The sequence below is a fragment of the Colletotrichum spaethianum genome, assembly GCF_022836535.1.
Source record: "Colletotrichum spaethianum MAFF 239500 DNA, contig02, whole genome shotgun sequence".
Classification (NCBI taxonomy): Eukaryota; Fungi; Ascomycota; class Sordariomycetes; order Glomerellales; family Glomerellaceae; genus Colletotrichum; species Colletotrichum spaethianum.
In genome coordinates, this window is record NW_026054772.1 from 1,664,481 (window position 1) to 1,685,629 (window position 21,149).

Consider the following 21,149-nt stretch of genomic DNA (forward strand, 5'->3'; position numbering starts at 1 on the left):
GTCTCACTTCAATTCTTCCGCTCCAGGCCAAGCGCCAGGCACGGATTCCTTGTGCTCTCCAGAATCAGTAACGGGTGCAGATTCTGGAGAATTCCCCGCGTCTCAGGCAAACTTGCAGTCGGTCTGGTCCGTCTTGACAACGTCGACGAGGTTCGAGCCTAGCTGGCCGGCGCGCGCGATCCAGGCCTGTCAAAAGTGGTCATGGTTAGTATCCGTGCACTCCCCCTTGCAGGCTGTTGGGCAAACGCTCTGTGTCGTGTTCGGGTTTGACTTACATCAAGGACGGCCTCCTCCGGGTTCTGCTGGCGACTGAGCACGAACAGGGTCGTGAAGTTGTTGGACTGCACGAGCGCAAAGTCCGGGGTGTAGTCTGTGGGCAGAAACATGTCAGAAAACATGGCGAACACGGAAGCTATCAATGCCTTTTCTGCGGCGCGAAACACTCACCCTGGACGACGTAGTTGGGGCCGGCGCAGGAGGGTCCGGGCTGGCCGGGGAACTGGACGCGAAGAACGCCCTTGGCTCCGTACGACGGGTCGGCGGGCGCAGCGGTGCCGAGGATGTTGATGGCGCGACCCCCGGCCTCGCAGGTGTTGTTCACCTTGACGGTGCCATTGTCCTACTCAAGTCAGCCATTGATCCAAATCCTCACGCTCAAGGCCTACGTGAAGCTGTGCTTGCTCACATTCAGAGAGTATTGCGCAAATATGCACTTGCAACCGGCGGTGAAGGGCGCAACGGTGCCGGCGACCTGGTACCAGCGCCCGAGGTAGGCCTCCAGGTCGAAGGCTGCGTCCGGTGTCGGGTAGAAGCACTTCCCGTCCCAGGTAGACTGAACAACATTGGGAATGGTCGGCTCGGGTGTTGTCTCGTTGGTGATTGCGGCTGCGTTCGCAACGGCGGCGCAGGAGAGGATGGCCGTAAGGGTGGAGAGTCTCATCGTGATAGCTTCTCAAGTGTGGATTAGGATTATGTCTGATAACTATTAATAAGTCTAATAACTCTCGGTGACAGCTTCAAAATCGTAGGAAAAAAAGAAGGTTGTCTCAATTGCTATCGTATAGTCTGAATGATGACATCCTGAGGTTCATCCCATCATGCTGCCATTGTTCCTTTTAACCAAGCCATCAACCATCGTGGGATCGTCCCATGACAATGAGGTTTCCTGTAATAATGAGCGCGCCAATGCTGCGCTCGCAGAACTGAGATGTCCGAGGTCCGAAGCCAGCTGGCTAAACCTAGAGAGTCCCTTGTTGGCTCTTGTTGGCTCTCATACTATTCCAGCTGTGCAAGTGGCTCCAGATGACCAGAAAATTTGGTCTTCAAGAAGAAATACAGAATGATGACGACACTGATACCTCTTTGGGCTATGAATTCGTTGTTCGCCAAGTCGGCTGGCTGCGCGGCCCCGCGAACGATGTGGCACCTGTGGTCCCCTCACTTTCACCTCTCCACTGCTGCCTCGGCACTCATCATCCGCAGAAGCACAGGGAGAGACGAACCCCTTCAAGATCCTCTCATTACCTAGCTGCTACTGTACCTGTTATACCTAGTGGGCTTAAAAAGAGCTAGGGGCCGCCGCGCTGATCGACGTTGCACCTTGTCGGTGTGGCACTGTTTTCTCCGCATTACGACGCCGCCAATCGCCGATTTCAGCATTGGATCTGGATTCGTTTGTTTCTTGTCATCGGGGACGCAGGTCCACGGGTGCCAAGGATCCTCCTTCCCGAAAGTTTTGTCTAGTTCTACGGGGCATAGGTGGAAGATGAGTTGACACTTTACTTCCCTGATGTTCGGGATGGTCCAAGTGGATCGTTCTTCACATGGGAAGTAGGAATGAGGACCAAATCCAGCACAGGGAAGTATGTAGATGGATGATCGAAGAAACAAGAAGCAATTTGAGTAATATCGAAATGTGCTGACTCTAGCAAAGTTTGTAGCTTCACGCCGCTGGTGCTGCGTCCCAATCGTTCCCCACGACCAAGTAGTCGTATCCCAGAGTGACATGGAGCGGCTCACGCACAAAGTTGAGCATGTCACCTATGGCCCAAATATTTAGCAACCGAGTGCATACACAGATTGGAGACACCGACTTACCCGAAACCACCCGCAAAAACTCGGGATCCCGCGCGATGCTTTCCCAATCCTCCAGCGTCTCAACCCAAAACTCTGCAGCCCCGTCAAAGTCTAACACAGTACCGCCGAGCCTCTCAGCTTGCTCCCGTAGCTCGGGAGTGATGTGATACTGACCGCTACCCATCAGCATACTGCCGTGTGTACTCGGCTTCGACAGTCAAATACCTGGTTGTAACGGCGAATCTTGCTGGCAAAGGTGCTATTGCTTAGTGACACCTGCATGTGGTTATTCGCCCAGTACGCATGGAAGTACTCGTCCGTGATATCAGGCAGCTTCCTCATAAACATTGTTATCCTGAGGTATCTTCCCCGCTCGGGGGCCGGGCCGATCAAGCTGGGAGCGCTCCTCGATACGGTGGGTTTCTGTTGCGCCATCTCTGAATACAGAGGAAGGGACCGAAGAAAGCCACCACAGAAGAAAAGTTCAATTGAATCGAAGCTTATGTGACTGCAGGCTCTGAATGCGCTTCAGCCTGTGTTGGGATTTATATCGTGTTACCCCATTCCTCAAGGTTGCTTCTCCCTTGTTGAACTCCCTATGTCTCAATTGCGGAGTGTGCGCCAATGGCAGCTGACTTCGGGCCATACTCCGGCACTGTACGGAATGGGTGGGGCCGAGCTCCGGGAAACCATTGAGGTAAGCATGCCTGTCATGGCTCAATGAGTGTTCGCTCTTCCATTAAACCACAACAGGCCCTCTATCTCGGGTCGTTCATTTGGTGTACAGAAGATGAATGGCTTGGGGAACTTGGGAGGGTTCAACGCTGTAATCATCAATGTCTGCCAGGGACACTTGCCAAGGTTCGTTGATTATGAGATTTGGGAAAAACCAGTCTGCCTCTCGTCGCAGATGCACAACAGGAGGATTGAGCACGAAAACCAGAAACCTGGTTAGATGGTTTGATTTAGAACGAATCGAAGTTCCTCCCTTATTCTTACTTCCTTTGAGGGAGGCCGGTGAAATATCGTGCCTACGCAATGTCCTTGCTCTGAACAATGGTGCCGAAAGCATCACCAATTTCGCTCAGTGCTACCTTGGTGAGCTGCGCAGCATCAACGCCAGGAATATCACGATCACCGACTGCATCCTCCGCCACGAGCACATCAAGCCCGCGCTGAGCAGCTTGTCTCGCGGTTGTGGATACACAAACATGGGCCTGCCGTTCGGGTTAGCATCCTCCTTCACTCCAAACCAGTTGCATCCAAAGTACTCACCATGTACCCTGTCAAAACAACCTTCTTCCCCCTCTCCCCCAACCCCTTCAGATGCGTCTCCAAATCTGTTCCTGCGAACGATCCGGGGAAGTTCTTTCTCACAACCTTCTCTCCGTCTTTGGGCGCGAGCTCCTCAAACTCTTCGGCCAGTCGTGTCTTGGGCGTGAACACTGGCGCGCCCTCCGGGGTGTCGTGGATGATGTGCACTACGCTGCCGCCGGCGTCGCGGTACTTCTTGAGGAGGCCGGCGATGGCCTTGCGGGAGGAGGCGACGTCGGCCACGGCGAGCTTGCCCTCGGCGTACTCGTTCTGGGCGTCAATGATGACGAGGGTGCTGTCAGTGGGCGAGGCCGTCGAGGCCGGGGCGCCAATGATTTGGCGGAAGGACGTTGCTGATGCCATTGTTGCAGTGTTGTGTGTGGGATCCTGTGAAGACTCTGCGTATAACTTGAATAATCGATTAAGCTTAATTATTTATACTCGCAGTCAAGATGGGTTCACACATGAAGCAAATCTCACGCGATGGACTATCCGGGCAGTTATATGCGACTCCGCACTTTAGCATTGACTCCCCGCATTTGTCATCGATCGCATCATCCAGCACCGAAGTCGAAAGAAAACTAGCTACGAGTTGCACTAGTACGAGCCCCGCTGATGGGCGAAGGTCACATTCGGCATTGGCTGAAACCAATGCAGGACATTGGGGAGTGATTCAGTGATCATCTAAAGAGGCCTGAACCTGGATGATTCTGGCCTCAAATCGAAACACTACGAAGCAGCGAGCCATAAGAGGTCTAGACAAAGGCTACCTGTCGCGGCTACTTTACCTCCACTTGTTATCCCAGCCAGACTGCTCGATAGCAAAAGCAATAGCCAGCTCAGAGAACCTCGCCATGTGGCCAATGGAGAAAACGCCGGTCTCGTCATCGACCCACATTGTGTCCTTGTCCGTGTGCACATACGGATCAAACTCGCCGGGGAACCCGCCAGCCACAGGGTTGCCCTCTGAAGCGAACGTTGCAGGGAACCCGAGCTTCGTATACGACATGTAGTCGGACCCGGCGCCCGGCATCAGCTCGTAGACGCTCGTCGTGATGTTGATGTACTCCTCGCTCAGGTCTACCGCCCACTTGGTCAAGGGCGCGTCCGCATCCGTCTTGATGAACCCAATGGACTCCGTGGCATTCCTCGCGATGAAGGCAGTCATGTCAAACTCCATCATGGCACCAATGTTCGCGCCCTCCTTCTTCTTGTACGCTGCTACGGCCTGGCTACCAAGCAGCCCGCCCTCTTCGGCCGCGTACCAATGGAACTCGACAGGACCCTCCTGAGGGATATACCCACTCATCGCCAGCACACGGAATGCCTCAAGGATGCTCACGGTGCCGGAGCAGTCGTCATCGGCGCCCGGTGCGGGTAGCAACGGGAACAGGTAGTTGGCCGAATCCTGGTGTGCGCCGATGATGGTCAACGGCTTGGAGAAGTCGCGGACCTTTGGCTCGAACCGGGCGATGATGGAAGACTGCGGGAACTCGTGGGTGAAGTACTCGAGCGAGATGTGTGCGTGCAGCGGGGAAGCCGCGATGATGCCGGCAATGTGGTCGTGCAGCCAGACGGAGCTCTCTTCGCCTGTCGGGCCGCCGTAGTAGCGGTTGTAGTAGCTCGTCATGTGCTGGAGTACATCGTGCATCTCGGCCTGGTTGACTTTGGGGAAGAGGGGCTTGATGAGCCTTTGGTGAGTTATCTTGGGGAGGTCTGCGGTTATGGCGTGGTTAGCTAGATATCTCCTCGAGTAGGATGGTGCTGGTGCCCCCAACAAAGGGACGAGAACGTACTGGCTTTCCCGGACTTTGCGTCGACGGAATCAGTGTAGAGCTCCTGGAAGTCTGTGATGTCGCGGAACTTCTTGCCCTTCCTCCGCAGGCGGAGCTTATCTCCTTCGGTCATCCATTCAGCCTTCTTCTCGCCAAAAACGTGGATCAGGCGAGCCTCGGACATCTTGGCCGCCATCTCCGGCTGCAGAGAGACCAAGGCATCGACGGGATCGGAGTGCTTTTCGAGTGCCGTACGAACGGAGCTGTCGACAGCCCACACGGTTCCTGGAACGACGCCACCATCCTTTACTGAAGGCGCGATCACGACCTGGTCGCTGAGGGAGCCGAGAACCAGCTGCGAAGAGCCCAGCAGGAGCAGTAGCTTGGTTGATAAGGAGTAGCGCATGGCGGCGACGTTACAGTTCTACAATACAGATGGGGATGCAGGATCAACAGGAACAATCAGGCGGCAGATGGAGAGGAAGTTGGGCTAAGAACGTTGTTTTAAGAGCGATACCTCACAAGCAAGGTTGCCAGCGACGTAACCGAGCTTGGAAGGTCACTGCAGAGGGATGGCGCGGCCGCCAAATGATGCAATGCGGCGGCGGGGTTCAAGACTCAGAGATAACAGGGGAGCTGTCGCAAAAGTCCCTAACCAAAGTCCCTAATCAAAGTCCCTCTTTGCGTGTGGTCACAGCTCAAGCTTAACGTTTCTACGGCAACACGGGAAGAGTATCGTACTGAAACGCCCCAATCGGCAGCAAGAACGGCGATTCGCTTATCGGGTTGAGTTGAAATTGCGATAGAGGAATGGAACGAACCCCTGGAGACAGCAAACCTACAACCATTGGCAAACCACAACAGGATCCAATGAGGTGACTGTTAGTTACGTGGATGAAGTCTTGTTCTCTGCAGTGACCTACGAATCTTATGCCCGTCTTACCACGCTAAGACGAGGAATTAGCCCGTAGATGTCACCAATTCCTCCATCCAGAGACCACTACGCCCGGCATGTATCCAGACACCTCGCGAGACTCTTGCAGATTGTCGCTTACAAAACCTGATGGTCAGAGTCCAAACTGAGTCAAGAGAGCCTTGGGCGGCCATTGCCCCTTCGTATCGGGAGCAAGACCGCTCTCAAACGTGTGAGTCCCAGATCCGACCGTCTTCTCTTCGCTCCCATCCGGCAACGAAACCACCGCAGTAGCATTCAACGGAACTGTCAGCTCCAGCACCAGCTTGTCTTCCGACTTGATCTCCCAACGACTCTGAATCTGTCCGTTCGGACTCAGGTACGTAACCTCCGCATGCTCAAGGCCGCCTCCCGGTCGCGGCCTAACCCGAAACCTCTTCCACCCCGCCTCCATCGGCGACAATCCCCCGATGCTGGCATGCATCCAGTTTGCAACGCTCCCAAGTGCGTAGTGATTGAAACTCGTCATTTCGCCAGGGTTGATCGTACCGTCCTCCAACATGCTATCCCACCTCTCCCACACCGTCGTCGCGCCCATGCGGACGGGGTACAGCCACGATGGACACCCTGTCTCCAGCAGCATGCGGTACGCGTGTTGCACATGGCCCGTCTCCGACAGCGCGTGTAAGATGACGGGAGTGCCTGCGAAGCCGGTCGACACCCTGAACTTGGAGTACTGCACCAGCCGTGCGAGCCTCTCCGCCGCGGCCATTCGCTGAGCGGGAGTTTCGTGGAGGTCAAAGAGCAGGGCCAGAGCGAGCGCTGTCTGGGAATCAGCGACGACAAAGCCTGCTTTGGTAATGTATTTGTCCTGGAAGAGCTGTTTGAGGCGTTTGTACTCGGCGGCAAGGTGCTCTGCGTCAGCGGTGATGTTGAGGACGCTGGCGATCTGGGAAATAATGTTTGTGACATAGACGAGGTACGCGTCCGCAACGAGAGTTCCGTCGGTTCTGGCGAGACCTGGCTCGGCTGGAGGTGCGTTGGGGTCGAGCCAGTCGCCCAGCTGCCAGAGAGTGGGATCCCAAAGACCGTCTTCTCCTCGCTTAATGGACTTGAGATAATCTCTCATGCCGGGGTAAGTTTCCTGCAAGACGCCAGCGTCGCCGAACCACTTGTACAGAGTCCACGGAACAAGAACCACGACATCGTCCCACACTGCTTGAGGCATTGCTGGCCAGGGGCCGTCCTTCATCACGTTCGGCACGACGAGAGGGACGATGCCGTTGGCGTCCTTCTGGTCTAGTATAACATCCTGCATCCAGTTACTCAGCATACCTGCGCAGTCGTAAAGGAATGAGGCTGTTGGGCTGAAGATCTGTATATCACCAGTCCATCCCAGACGTTCGTCACGCTGGGGCAGTCAGTGGGAATAGACACGAAGTTGCCGCGCATGCTCCAGACAACGTTGCGGTGCAGAGCGTTGATGTCGTCATTAGAGCAAGAGAAGAAGCCCGTTCGCTGCATGTCGGTGTGCATGACAACAGCCGCAATTGAGTCGAGAGTCACCTCGCCGGCGTCCCATCCGTCGAGCTCGACGTAACGGAACCCGTGATATGTAAAATGTGGTGACCACTCTTGAAGGCTTCGCCCGCCGCCAAAGATGATTGTGTCCGTCGCCTTCGCCGCACGGAGGGGACGCACGCCTAGGGCGCCGTTCTCCAAAACTTCTGCGTGGCGGATCCTGAGGCGGTGGCCGTCGGGCTTTTTCAGAGAATGGACCACAAGTTTGCCGACAAGGTTCTGGCCAAAGTCGACTAAAGTCTTACCCGCAACGTCGGTAAAGACTTTGACAGGCTTGACTGTTTCGGTGATTCGCACTGGGGGACAGGGTGATGCGACTAGGGAGGACTTGGGAAACGGCAAGGTATCGGCGTTGGACCACTGACTCTTGTCATGGTGCCAATCCGTGACCTCGAGGCCGAGGTCGTACGTCTCGCCGTCGTATATGTCGCTACCGACAATCGGCGAGGCATGGCACTCCCAGGAATTGTCCGTTGTGAGCAGGAAGGCCGGGTTCGGTGAAGTCTCACTCAGTATCTCGAGCTGAGCGAGAACGCCGATGCGGTCTCCATAGAAGCAAGTAAGACCATCGCCCCAGAGCACCCGGCCAGCATACCATCCTTCACTCACTTCTACTGATAGAACATTCGGCTGGCCTAGTCTCAATAGAGACCTCACATCAAAGACCTGATACTGAATGCGGTGCTGATATGCGGTCCACCCTGGAGCGAGCCACTCGTCTCCAATGCGAGTGCCGTTGAGGTAGGCTTCGTATAAGCCGAGGGCGGTAATATAAAGTCTGGCACGACCGTCCTTGGACTCGGGGACGTTGAATATCTTCCGGAACCGAACTGGCCGGATACCTCGCTCGTCGGGGTGAGATTCCGACCGTGGGGGTGCGGTAATAGGCTTTGCTTTCCAGTCGTCCTGCGATAGGAGGGCAGCTTCAACGGTTGCCGGATCGGACCATTCTGTGTCTACTTGTCCATCATCGGAGTGCCCTCGAGACTTGACGCGAACCGAGGCGACTTCACCTGACACTAAAGAAGAGTCGGGCCAAGGGACGAGTGTAGTAGAGGTGCTGTCTACGTGAAACGTCTGGGGTTGTTTGGCGCACCGAGTGATCTCGACATCATAAGCTTCCTGTTGCCAGTTCTTTGGCACTGCGTCTGATATGACACGCCATGATAGCCGGGGAGCCGGGGAGGACAACCCGAGCCCAGTCGGGTGATGCTCGAAACGCAGGGATGAGATTTGAAGAGGCATGTTGGTGATTTGTCGTAATTCTAACGTCCATAACCAGCAGAAAGAGCACAATGTCGTCTTATACCACCAAGCGACCCCGGATTCCAGTTTCATGGGGCTGCAGGGCCCAATGTAAGAAGCTGTTTGATCAGATGTGACCCACTTGCTATCGACCGGTAGATGGTGTCGGCTTCCTCTTTCGACTGAGAGTTCGAGGAGCCCCGCGGCCGGTGACATCAGCACCGAAACCCCGAGGTCTCAACCCCGCCGTCACGGAAGAGTCAAGGCCGAGTTGGGCGAAACCACGGCGCGCGACGCAGCAAGCGTTCGCTTCCTGTGCAAAGTGGCTTGTTCTTTACTCGATATATGGTAACTTCCTCTTATGTAAGGCAACCCTTTTTTCTTTTCATTTCTAAACGAGTGTTCGGCAGCCTTGGTTTCAATAGAAGGTTGGTTCTCTGTAGCATTTAGAGGCACCACATCAGAATCTATCTTGGTTCGCCTTCTTGAGCATTAGTTGTGTCTACTCAAAGTTGGAAAGTTTTATAGAAACTCCGGCAACCAAAACTACACCCCGATACATTAAGATACCTCCGTTAACAGCCCTGTCCTCTCATACAGTCGTAGCTCCGTTCTCTCACCAGGGCATCCGCCAAAGACCATCGATGCGGGGACAAACACAACTATTGGACCTTACCCTCGAGCAGACCACGGCCTAGACATCTGTATTCCCAGGATTACAATCCAAAGACCAATCATCAGTGGTCGACTTCCCCGCAGATTCCGCTAACTTGGTCACCCCCGCAGCAATCAATGCACCTTTCCCCCTTGTGCTTGGACAGCGCAAGGCACTAGCCATGGGGCCATTGGACGCTGATGGAATCCTGGAATTTGGTAACCAGGTTGGCATTATTCGATTGGGCAGTGACCCTCTGCAAGGACTCGAAGTCTCCACGATGAGATCCATTCTTTTTCTCCCTCGCGCATGACCTCCCGAAACCTTCGAGCCGAAGGAGACTTTGGTCACCACCACGGTTAATGTTTTAAACATTGTTTTGCTTTGTTCGCCTGTCAAGATAAGATAGTAAGGCGTTGGCTCCCAACTATCATGATGCTCTCGCCAACGACAAACGACGACGCGTTAGCCCCAACGCCTATTAACAGCGTCGAAAGCGTCAAAAGCTCCGGCTCCCAATCTCAATCTCAAACTCAGTCTCACTCACAGTCACAGCCTCTATCTCACTTCGGAGCAGCCGCAACAACCGTGGCCTCGTCAAGGTGGGGTCTTGGTGACCCGACCCCGTCGCAGCATCTTTCCTCCGAGGCCTCGACATCACCGGCCGAGTCGTGGAGGCTCGATGAGTTCGTCACCGATCCCGGCTACCTGGCCTACCAGGAGGAGTTGAGATGTCTGATTTTTAACACGGCCCAGACGGCTGCTCCGACGAGAGAGGGCACGCCTGAGGCCGCTGATGGTGGTTTCGCCGCCGGAGGCTTCGCGGCCCCTGGGACGATCTTGGGCGACGAGGGTGCTGCGCGGCGACAGGCGGGTCAAATCCTGGGGACGGGTCGGAGGCTGGAGTATCTCAAAAACTACGTCGGCGAGGTTGCGCCGTGGGTAAGAAACCGTGTCTGACTTAACCACCGTAGGCTTACACTCGAGCAGCTCGACATGTTTGATAGTGATCGCGCCTTTGGGATTCAAGTGCCCGTTCTCGCACGTAACTCTCCGGCGCTGCTATATGCTGTTCTAGCCTTGTCGGCCAGGCAAATGGAACGAAAAGAGGGTAAGCAAACTTCTTTTGACAGCCTGGAGCTATATCAAGAAGCCATCCGCCTCTTGACGCCCCTTCTCCAATCCCGCGATCAGAAGATCATCCCTATCTGCACGATTTTGTGTTGTCTGGAGATGATGTCTGCCAGTGCACAGGATTGGAGGAAACACTTGGAGGGATGCGCTGCACTTTTTGACTCTTTCTACGTCCACGGGTTCAGCGGCGGCTTGTTGCAAGCCGTCTTTTGGTGTTACGCCAGAATGGGTACGTATGCCATCCACTCAACTGTGTTCTATTCCTGACAAGCCCTACAGATCTTTGTGGTGCCCTCATCTCGGACGGTACGGAGAGCACTCTCCTCACGCCACCCAAGTGGTTGCCAAGCGGCGCTTCCCACAACGAAGCATACGAACTCTTCCATCAATCCAGAACCCCCGATATGCACGCCAACTACGCAGTCTACCTATGCGCCAAAGTCTGCGAGCTTGTGGCCGACAGGACGCGATACTTTGAACTCGGCGACGCCGACGGATGCAACCCCGACGAGCTGACCGAGCGCTGGATCCGGCTCTGGGAAGACCTTCAAGCATGGGCGAGAGACCGACCACCGGAATTGCTTCCGGTCCAGAGCATCCAAAGCAGCCCGTTCCCACAGATCCTCTTTCTTCACTGGGCAGCCATCTCATCGAACCAGCTCTACCACACGGCATGCACGCTGCTTCTGGGATCTATGCCCAAGCCGCTTAACCTAAAGCTCGGCGCTACTGGCTCGGCCATCTGGCATGCCAAATGCATCTGCGGCATATCACTCGCGAACCCCCACCAAGGCTGTTTGAACAACGCAATACAGCCCCTGTGGGTTGCCGGGAGGCTTCTCAGTCACAAATCAGAGCACGCTCTCCTCGTGAGGCTCATCCGCAGCATCGAAGCTGTCACCGGATGGGGACGTGCTGGAGAATCGACGATCTAGAGGCCGCCTGGGGCTACAAAGTACGCAAAGAGCTGAGAATAGCAGACATTTCCAGATGATCACATGCGTTGCAATCATGATAATTACTATATTAAGCGTTACCAAAGGCGGTACACATTTGGACGCCTACATCAGTCCCCAGTCTTCACGGGCCTTTGTCGAAAACCCGTCGACGTTCCACCCCGTCAACGCCTTGACGCGCTCAAAACACTCCAGGATGGCCCTCTGCTGCGGTTCATACGTCATCCTCTGCGCAGCCAGGTACAGCGACGCAACCAGGCAGAGATCCCAGGTGTCTCGCCGGTCGTTGTTCAGCGCGATGCCGCATACGCGCTGGGCGTGCCACAGCGGCGACATGGACGACGACTTCTTGCCCGCTGCTTGCAGCGTACGCGGCTTGTTCTGCAGCAGCAGGAGCATGGCGGTATGGTATAGCTGGTTCGCGAAGACAGCAGCGCCATTGGTGAAGAGAATGATAGGGAAGAGGTTCTCGTCGCCGTCGATTTCGACCATGGGCCGGAACTCCTGGGTCCGGTTGGCGTACCAGGTGCCTAAGGCATCACTGAGCACTGTCCAGCGATGGACGGGGGTTGGAGGAGCGCCGAGATCGGGAGCTTGCCGGGGGAAGCTGCCGGCGCAAAAGTTGACTACCTTGGCGCAGAGGAGGAGCGGCTCGATGGTGTATTGAAACATAGTTTCTGCAATTGTAGAGGAATCCCATGGTTGGGATATCGGGTTAGAGTGAAGTTGTTCAGGGACGGAGATGGGTGCGCCGGTCACAAGCGCCGCTGCGAGTTCTGAGTGAGAGTTAGATTAACCTTGACCTTTCGAGCTGGGTCAGAAAGGGAAAGCTCTCTTACCAAGCCGTACCAACACGGACAAGATTGAGATCGTCTTCGAAGTTGCCTCGGCAAGCGCCATCGTCCAAAAGCTGTCCCCTATCATGGTGGGCAGATCCTGCCATCCGTCCAAGATGCTCGAGGTAAATTGGCACGCGGTCCAGAGAGTCAGGTGGACCAGATCGCCGTCACTGAGGGAGATGCCTTCTGCGTGCATAGGCATCGAACCAGCAAGGGACTGGAGGTATTCAACATCCTTGAAAGACGTTCTCGTGTCTGCTTGCTGTGCTATGGCCGCTACAGCTAGAAGTGAATGTAGAACTCCTGCATTCTCGATTGCAAGTCGTGGAACGTAAAGACCAAAGGTCTGGCCCATATCGCACAAGTCAAGCTCAGCCAACGTTAGCAGAGAAGCGCGTAGCCAGCACAAATGGACCTACCCATGGTGCAACCTGGTATCTGAAGTGGCGAAGCAATTGCAGCAGTCGATCCTGAGAAACGCTACCAAACGTTGAAACATACGTCACTTCCGATCCCCTCCTCTCCCTCGCCGAGTTTGGCGACACGGACATCAGCTCTTGTGGACTCAACCCGATGCCATCCCCACTGACAGCATATGACCCAGAACTGTGGTTTGGCGACTGAACTATGTCTGTACCTTCGTTCCCCAATGAAAGCAGCACGTTGAGTGCGGTTTCGTAAGCCGCATCGTTGTTCGGAGTCTTCCCTGTCGGCTTCCCCGTGATATGAAGTTTGTCCACCGGTGAGGTAATGCCCTCATAGCCGATGCTGCTGACACTATGGGATCGCCAATGCGTAAAAGGTGGCGGATGGTGAGAGAGGGGCGCAAAGCTCGGTTCTAGGGGTGGTGGTTTTGGGACGTTAGGGTCTGAGAGTTGAGGATTGCCTTGAAAGGTCAAAACTGTTGGCGTTGGTGTCTGCGAAGGCGGTACAGATACAGGCGTGTCGGTTGTGTCGGTTGCGATTGTTGCTGGGTTTGCAGGTTTCTGTGGCACAAAGGATGGTGATACGCCTCTTTGGGTATGCTTCGAAGCTCCTGAGCCGACGAACTGGATGACGACATTGTGAGCTACAGAGCTAAAATGACAATGTGTTCAATCCGCAAACCTGCAATCTGGAGTATCTCGGCGTTGAGGCATCACCCGCATTCGGTGATTGCGACACCGTCAAAGCGTTCTTGTTCAGAAATGTGAGTCGAGGGCCATACTGGCACTCAAAGTCCCCGTCGATACAGCGCTGGCATCTCGGCTTTGCCTCATCGCCTGTGTTGTTCAAGATCCATCTAGTCAGTTCCAAGCACTACCGAACATGACTGAGAGGAAGTGAAGGTGTTGCTTCTTCGGTGGGATGATGCGACGGGCAGTCGTCAACGATGATGAACGCAGGCTGAAAGAGACTTACATTTGCGCCGTCGGATCCGACACTTTAGACACCCAGTCCGCGTTCTCTTATGCCGTTGTTTCGAAGATCCGGCTGCATCTCCATTACCAGCACCGCTTCCTAATACTGAATCAGTGCCATCCGTCATTATCGCACTCGGCTCGTGTTAATTCTACAACCGGTGTATGCGTTGGGCCCATTGCGGGAGGGAGGGGATAATTTTGTCGGATCGGGAAGGCGACTAGAAAGAACCCCCAACTAACAGTGGAGGAAACACGCGGAGACATGCGGGCTGGACGAGCATGGAGGGGAAGATGGACCCTAATGAGTTTGGTTGGAGAACGAGGTGTATGGAACAGGGGACGGGTTGGGGCAATTTGGGGTTCACCTCAAGCGATGACGGTTCTGGACATGAGTTGACAGGGAGTCCCGGAGATGTGGATATTCTTGATGGAGATTTATTCGCGAATTCCTACGTTCTGCAGAGAAGCCTCAGCGTCATTGGACTATGGCCGGTCAATGTCCGGAGCTAGAGTCGGTTCAGGCTGAACTGCGCTCAGCTTTGCAGTCTTTCACGATAGATGGCCATAAAACCCATCCCATCTACACTGGCTTAACCACCATCACCCTCATCGAACCCTGTAAAGCACGAGTCAACCTGGGTCGCTAAACGCGGGGTTGCCTGCCCTTTTCCCGCCTCCCGGTGCTTAACATTGCCAGATACGGAAAGCTTAAGCACGCCCGTTATCGAACCCCCGTGGTGATGTTTGAGAAAGTGAATCTGGCCGGATAACACCCCAAGATGGCGGGGCTAGCCTGATGTGTTCCCAGAACCGGGAGCGGGGTTGTCGAAAGCGAGGTAGGATTCTGACGTCCAAGACTATCAGAACTCAAATGTTGTCATTCTTGAACAACCCTTCCTCACTAATAACGCAACTTTTTCCCTTTTCTGTAGCAAGTTCTCTTCCCTCAATATCTATAATCGTTTTTTCAAAATCTTCATAATGGGCAAGGACACTATTACCCTCGCTTCTGGCCGTGAAATGCCCCTCGTAGGCTTCGGCCTGTGGAAAGTTCCCCGTGAGTCCTGCGCCGACACCGTCTACAACGTAAGTCCTAGATTTCCAAAGTGTTACCTCCACTGCATTCAAGAGATGGTTGGTATGGACTGACAATTTCCTTATAACAGGCCATCAAGACCGGCTACCGCCTTTTTGACGGCGCCTATGACTATCAGAATGAGAAGGAGGCTGGCGAGGGCGTCCGCCGTGCCATTGCCGATGGTCTGGTGAAGCGCGAGGACATTTTCATCACCACGAAGCTGTGGAACAACTACCACCGCAAGGAGCATGCCGTCACCATGGCCAAGAAGCAGAACGAGGCCTGGGGCCTGGGCTATATCGATCTGTTTCTCATCCACTTCCCAGTCGCTCTCAAGTGGATTGACCCTGCCGTCAATGAGTACCCTGTGAGTTGCCGCCTCCGCGCTGTCCTTCTCGATAGTCAAAGATGCATAGCTAATTTGTGGAAATTAGTGCTGGTGGATGGACAAGGAGGCAACTATCGTTGAGCCCGATAACGTCCCGATCCGCGAGACCTGGGAGTGCATGGAGAAGCTCGTCGATGAGGGCATCGCAAAGTCGATTGGCGTATCCAACTTCCAGGCCCAGTCCCTCTACGACGTCCAGTCCTACGCTCGCCACCCAATCTCATCGCTTCAGATCGAGCACCACCCCTACCTCGTGCAACCCGATCTCATCGCCATGGCCCAGGAAAACAAGATCGCCGTCACCGCCTACTCCTCCTTCGGCCCTCAGTCCTTCATTGAGATTTCCAATAAGCGCGCCGTTGACGCCAAGGGCCTCTTTGAGGTTGATGTCGTCAAGAAGATCGCCGACAAGCACAGTGTCACCCCCGCCCAGGTCCTACTCCGCTGGGCCACGCAGCGCGGCGTCGCTGTTATCCCCAAGAGCAACAGCCAGCACCGCCTGAAGCAGAATCTCGAGGTCAACGGCTTCGACCTGACTGCTAGTGAGCTCGAGTCCATCTCTGATCTTGACCTCGGTCTGCGCTTCAATGACCCTGGATTCTACCTACCACAGCGCCCTCTGCGCATCTTCGCCTAAGTGTGACATACTACAGAAATCCGCTATAGAGGAATGGTGCCAATGGATGAATTCACAGGAATGGAGAGCAAAATGTCACGGACGGCATGAATAATTACAAAAGCTGCCATGAATTTATGAAATAGATTTCCCCTGCAATTGTCTCATCCCTCTCTCGTGAACTTTCCGTGTCTCCTTTTCTCTTTCATACTTCCGGAAACTTCAATTGCCGGTCAATCGACTTGACCAACGCAATATTGTTAGTGCTCCCAAGTCCACGCGCTGCGTTGATCCTCGGCACTCGGTTCATGAGATACCTCTGCCTCCGAAATCCGGACCCCACCATCTGAACGAATTAGCGGCAGCTAGCATATTCCCCGTCACACCGATCTGGAGCTGCCGCGTGCTTAATACTTCCTAATCAGGCAATTAGTGATAACCATAGATCTCGGTAGGATCAAAAGGGAAATCCTACACACTCAATATGTTCCCCGCATGCTGACCAGGCTCCTCGGAGCTGTGGTGGTTAGCTATATACAATCTAGGCTTTCATGCCAACCAAGAGGAACCGCACGACGGCAAAATTGTCTGTTTGAAGAGACGGCGCGCATGCGAAAGGAGGGAGAGCTTTCAACAAATTCTATCTGGTTGGACTAAGACTTCCTTTTGTCCAACTTTACTCTCAGCTTTCGGCGGTAAACTTGATCCTCCAATTTCTGCTGTGGCGCAACGATACTGAACATAATTTTTAACAATTACTTGACCAACCATAGACACCTCTTGACTTCCTGTTGAATTGATTGAAGGGATCATTCCCCTCTCCCTCTCCCTCTCGGACCATTACCCTGCAAACGCAAAGACTCCCAAAATGGTCGCCACAACAATAGCATCTGGGGCGCCCGTCAATGGCGTCGCGCCCGCAAAGGTCAATGGCTGCTGCGTTGTCGTGACGGAGTTGAAGCAGCGCTCCGCTCCCATCATCGCCGATCAGAAGACTCTCAAAGCACCCCTCCCGAACCCCTCACTGGTCGTCACAGCAGATCACCAGCTTAAGGCAGAGGAAGCACCAGTCCTGGCACCTAAGCCGGGAGAAGCTTTGGTTCACGTCAAGGCGACAGGCGTGTGCGGGTGAGTTCTCAGTTCCCTCCCCATTGGGCCTGAAACCAGTTGCAGTTGAAAGCAGAAAGCTGATATCGATTACGTTCCCAAGATCCGACATCCACTTCTGGAAAACAGGACGCATTGGATCTCTTGTTTTCGAAGGCGACTGCATCATTGGCCACGAAGCCGCCGGCGTTGTCATTCGTTGTGGCGAGGGCGTAAAGAACCTCAAACCTGGCGACAGAGTCGCGATCGAGCCCGGCGTGCCTTGTGGAGAGTGTTTCCTCTGCACTGAGGGCCGCTACAACCTCTGTGAAGATGTCCAATTCGCTGGAGTGTATCCTTACCATGGCACTATCCAGCGGTACAAGTGCCATCCTGCAAAGTGGCTTCACAAGTACGCCGATTCCCGTGAGACTGTAGTCGTGTTGACGATTGCACGATCCACCGTGACAACCTTTCTGATGGGTAGAGGAAGTAAGCTAACCAAGGCCCTCCGATAGGCTTCCTGACAACATCTCCTACGCCGAAGGCGCCCTCCTCGAGCCTCTCAGCGTAGGCATGCATGGCATCCGCACCGCCGGCCTTTCCCTCGGAGTTGGTGCCGTCGTCTGTGGCGCTGGACCCATCGGACTCGTCACTCTCGCTGCCGCTCGCGCCTCGGGTGCCCATCCGCTTGTCATTACCGACATTGAGTCCTCACGCCTTGAATTTGCCAAGAAGCTCGTCCCCAGTGTCATCACGTACAAGGTAAACCCCGCGCTTGGAAACGAGAGCAACGGCAAAGCAGTTCGCAAGCTATTCGGCGACGACGAGTACAGTGCCCCGCGGACGGTTCTTGAGTGCACGGGTGTCGAGAGTAGTATCTGCACGGCCGCGTACACGGTTCGTCGCGGGGGCACGGTCATGGTAATTGGCGTTGGGCGGGAGATAATGAACAACCTGCCCTTCATGCACATCTCTCTTGCCGAGGTGAGTGGCGAACTGCCAACTTCGACGCGGGAGGTAGAAGCAATACTGACGGTTGGTTACAACAGATCAAGCTAGAATTTATCAACAGATACCGCGACACATGGCCAGCGGGCATCGCTTGCCTGAGCAGTGGGATTCTCGACCTGAAGAGCCTTATTTCCCACACCTTCCCGCTCGAAAAGGCCATAGACGCACTTACACTCGTTTCGGATTACAGGAACGGCAGCATCAAGGTGCAGATCGTAGATGATACTGACTCCCCTCTTTTTTGACAAAAAGAGAAAAGTCACGAGTCGTTGTTGAGGGGTGAAGTCCTGTTGGATTGGGTAGTAGGAAGCATAGAATAACTAGCCGCCATAGCGTTGCGGTCATGACGATCAATTGGAAGACGATGATCTTAAACCGTTCTTTCGGCTGATCATTCACTTCAACCAATTGGCATTGCGGCATCACCCCTTTGGCTACCAATGGATGGATGGTTAGCCAGAAAGCTTTCAGCACATTGAAGACTTCTACGTGTCAATTAAATGTCTATATCAAACCCCAAATTAAAAACTCCCTCCACTGCGGTATGCCGTATCCTGCCTCTGTTCCTTAGGAACCCATAGTCCAACACAGTAGGAGGTAGCCAATCCATTTCCACCTGTTGTGGCAAATGACGGAGACCTCCTCAGAAGACTGTGCAATTCCTTCCAAGTTGTTGAGCTAGGAGAATCCATTGTCCACTTGACGTGGCGTTGGAAACCAGCCTTGTCTCTAAGTCCACCTGGAGAATGTCGTTACCAGTGAAGGAGACAGGCGTTCCTGCAGGAATGGCCCTACACAGGATTTTACCGTTAACAGATCCATATCAATAAATATGTCAGACACGAGGCTTACGAGTTTACGCCGGTTGCAACGGCAGTGTACTGCCAGTTGAGAGCAATCTGATCACAGGTGTGTAAGTAGAAGTTCGTAACCTGCGTCACGTTTGTCGTGGTGCTGAGAGGTGTTTTGACGCCTTCCCAGAAGGCATCAATCCCGAATGTTGGAGGACCAAAAGTATCATCCGCGCTGACGAGATTCTGAGAGACAATAGTAGCCACTTCCTCCTTGCCAGAAACCCCGCCGGTGGAGAAAATGCTGAGCCATCGATTAGCGATATCTAAAGCTTCATCATTGCAAAGACATGGCGTTTCATTCCAGCTGGGCAATGAAAAGCCTCGTGATGTTGCAACTAAGGTAGCGGCAGCTACTGATATCAGAGTAAAATAACGCATGGTATTGCTAACAGTAGATTTGAAGCAGCATTATCAAGTACGCGTTCTAGAGGGATGGACGACTTTTTTGTATCGAATGCCAAGATTCAGATTCCCGCTGCGTATAGTATGGCTTCTGAATTCAACCCGAAATTTGATCAAGAAGTTCTTCAGTATCAAAGGAACGTGGAAGCTCGGGGGCTTTCGGGTCGTGCCGCAGGTTGCACAGGAACGTCCACATTCAAGAATGTGGCTACCGACTAAGGCTGAACGCAGCTATTTCTTACGGACGTAATATGAGATTGCATGACTTAGGATAAATCATGTGTTTTCTTGTGTCTTTGGTGCCTCTCAGGGTTCACAATGATATTCAAGTAGGTTGCATTAACTCCATTGCTCTTTCACGTTGATTTAATTTAGTGTCGTCGAAGTGCGATGGAACTCTAAGATAGCGACGCGAAAGACCGCATCCGGAACACAATTCAAGCCTTTCTTGAGTTTAACGACTCTTTGGGTCCTTCGCCATGTGTCTGAAGCTTCAGCACATGTCCAATCGGCCACCCAATCGAAGCGCCGCTTCGCTACCCAAGGAGACGCCTATCGAGCCAAGCAAAGATCAACATGTAACGAAATTCTCACGATTTATACCTCGACAGACCTTATGTATCGACCTGTCTGCTGCGGGGAATTGTCAATGCTCAAGCTATCTGGTGGTCAAGCTTAATTGCTCAGCTTAAGTCTTCCCGCATCCAGGTATCGGCGTCTTTGCTGCGCGCGAGCATCGGTGGGGACCCTTCCATCCCGCCATGCAAAAGTCGGTCTCGGCGGCCGGGTTGGCGTCATGGGAGGAATGATAGGTCATTTCTCTTTTCTCTACGCGTGCCTATGCCCGACAAGCCTTCGGACGTTTGTTGTTGTTGTCATGTTTCACCTGTTAACGTAGTCAATACATGGGCATTCTGCTGCGGACGCCGAACTCTGCGCTCAGGTAGTTCGTCCGAATAAGGTCAATTAACCCGGTCTCCGTCCTACGCAGCTAGAATCCTTCTTGCTGCAGCTGCACCAAGCTTCTCTGCCCTCGTCGGCATACACACGCCTGGGCAGTCAGAAGGTATAAAGGTGTGTGGTACCATTTGCTTGCCCCACAGCCCACAGAAGCAAAGAGAGTTCGACAGGGCAATTGAAAGAATGCAGCGGGGCCGGCTCTTTCCAGGGCATTAGGGCCTTCCCCATTTTCGAGAAATTCAATATAGTGGCGTTTTCTCTCGAGGGCTCTGTTTGATGTCTTTCTCTTGAGGGAGTTCAAAGCGCAGTGAACTGCCCTAAAAAATATATAGATAAATCCCACGCACTAAGACGGTTAGCGTATCTAGTTCTGTTTGCCTTGAACAGGAGCATCATTACACAAGCTGAATAATCAGAGTTTGCGGTTAGGCAGCGAAGAAGCCCTTCATTGGAGTCATCACTTTAGTCAAAGGTTGATCGCTCGCTGTTGTCCCGTCTTCGCTTGCGTATTGAATAATTCATCCCCCGGACCAATTAGATCTGGCTATAAGCCCCAAAACATGATCTTTGGGTGATGGTATCCGAGTACTACCTCATATGCAATGAGAGGGCACATAAAGCCACCCAAATGGTTCGAGATGAACAAAGGCCACCGAGAAGCCAATCGACTTCAAGATCTTGATGTGTTTCTGCAAAAACGGCTAAAGGCATCCTAGCTACGCCGAGCCCGCTTCGCAGTCATGGCGTTCCCATCGAAAAACAGCCCCGTGGCACAGAATCCTTCTAGTTCTCACTCGGTCAACTGTGTTGACCAGTGCAGTACTTTCGAACAGCCGGTTGATGGTCCGATATTCGAAGCT

General features: G+C 53.8%; 9 protein-coding genes across 9 annotated transcripts; 3 read left to right on the plus strand and 6 right to left on the minus strand.

Annotated features, from left to right (window-relative positions):
- Positions 1-102: 102 nt before the first annotated feature.
- Positions 103-940, minus strand: ColSpa_01351 (apolipoprotein D; the record flags this gene model as incomplete). Its single annotated transcript, XM_049267563.1, has 4 exons — positions 103-186; positions 276-370; positions 448-619; positions 686-940. 4 exons carry the CDS (start codon positions 938-940, stop codon positions 103-105), a joined length of 606 nt encoding a protein of 201 aa, XP_049123520.1.
- Positions 941-1,942: 1,002 nt separating this feature from the next.
- ColSpa_01352 (uncharacterized protein) lies at positions 1,943-2,266 on the minus strand (the record flags this gene model as incomplete). The annotated part of the gene is made up of 2 exons (XM_049267564.1): positions 1,943-2,040; positions 2,098-2,266. 2 exons carry the CDS (start codon positions 2,264-2,266, stop codon positions 1,943-1,945), a joined length of 267 nt encoding a protein of 88 aa, XP_049123521.1.
- Positions 2,267-3,107: 841 nt separating this feature from the next.
- Positions 3,108-3,753, minus strand: ColSpa_01353 (putative isomerase PM1503; the record flags this gene model as incomplete). Its single annotated transcript, XM_049267565.1, has 2 exons — positions 3,108-3,293; positions 3,352-3,753. 2 exons carry the CDS (start codon positions 3,751-3,753, stop codon positions 3,108-3,110), a joined length of 588 nt encoding a protein of 195 aa, XP_049123522.1.
- A 421-nt stretch (positions 3,754-4,174) lies between these two features.
- ColSpa_01354 (leucine aminopeptidase 1) lies at positions 4,175-5,571 on the minus strand (the record flags this gene model as incomplete). The annotated part of the gene is made up of 2 exons (XM_049267566.1): positions 4,175-5,106; positions 5,187-5,571. 2 exons carry the CDS (start codon positions 5,569-5,571, stop codon positions 4,175-4,177), a joined length of 1,317 nt encoding a protein of 438 aa, XP_049123523.1.
- A 661-nt stretch (positions 5,572-6,232) lies between these two features.
- Positions 6,233-8,904, minus strand: ColSpa_01355 (uncharacterized protein; the record flags this gene model as incomplete). The annotated part of the gene is made up of 2 exons (XM_049267567.1): positions 6,233-7,390; positions 7,414-8,904. The coding sequence occupies 2 exons, from the start codon at positions 8,902-8,904 to the stop codon at positions 6,233-6,235; spliced, it is 2,649 nt and encodes an 882-aa protein (XP_049123524.1).
- A 1,087-nt stretch (positions 8,905-9,991) lies between these two features.
- On the plus strand, positions 9,992-11,628 carry ColSpa_01356 (uncharacterized protein; the record flags this gene model as incomplete). Its single annotated transcript, XM_049267568.1, has 3 exons — positions 9,992-10,501; positions 10,550-10,922; positions 10,973-11,628. The coding sequence occupies 3 exons, from the start codon at positions 9,992-9,994 to the stop codon at positions 11,626-11,628; spliced, it is 1,539 nt and encodes a 512-aa protein (XP_049123525.1).
- Positions 11,629-11,754: 126 nt separating this feature from the next.
- On the minus strand, positions 11,755-12,843 carry ColSpa_01357 (uncharacterized protein; the record flags this gene model as incomplete). The annotated part of the gene is made up of 2 exons (XM_049267569.1): positions 11,755-12,425; positions 12,489-12,843. 2 exons carry the CDS (start codon positions 12,841-12,843, stop codon positions 11,755-11,757), a joined length of 1,026 nt encoding a protein of 341 aa, XP_049123526.1.
- Positions 12,844-14,872: 2,029 nt separating this feature from the next.
- ColSpa_01358 (putative NADH dehydrogenase) lies at positions 14,873-15,994 on the plus strand (the record flags this gene model as incomplete). The annotated part of the gene is made up of 3 exons (XM_049267570.1): positions 14,873-14,977; positions 15,058-15,336; positions 15,404-15,994. The coding sequence occupies 3 exons, from the start codon at positions 14,873-14,875 to the stop codon at positions 15,992-15,994; spliced, it is 975 nt and encodes a 324-aa protein (XP_049123527.1).
- Positions 15,995-16,841: 847 nt separating this feature from the next.
- ColSpa_01359 (L-arabinitol 4-dehydrogenase) lies at positions 16,842-18,318 on the plus strand (the record flags this gene model as incomplete). Its single annotated transcript, XM_049267571.1, has 4 exons — positions 16,842-17,101; positions 17,184-17,471; positions 17,578-18,046; positions 18,112-18,318. The coding sequence occupies 4 exons, from the start codon at positions 16,842-16,844 to the stop codon at positions 18,316-18,318; spliced, it is 1,224 nt and encodes a 407-aa protein (XP_049123528.1).
- Between the last annotated feature and the right edge of the window lie 2,831 nt (positions 18,319-21,149).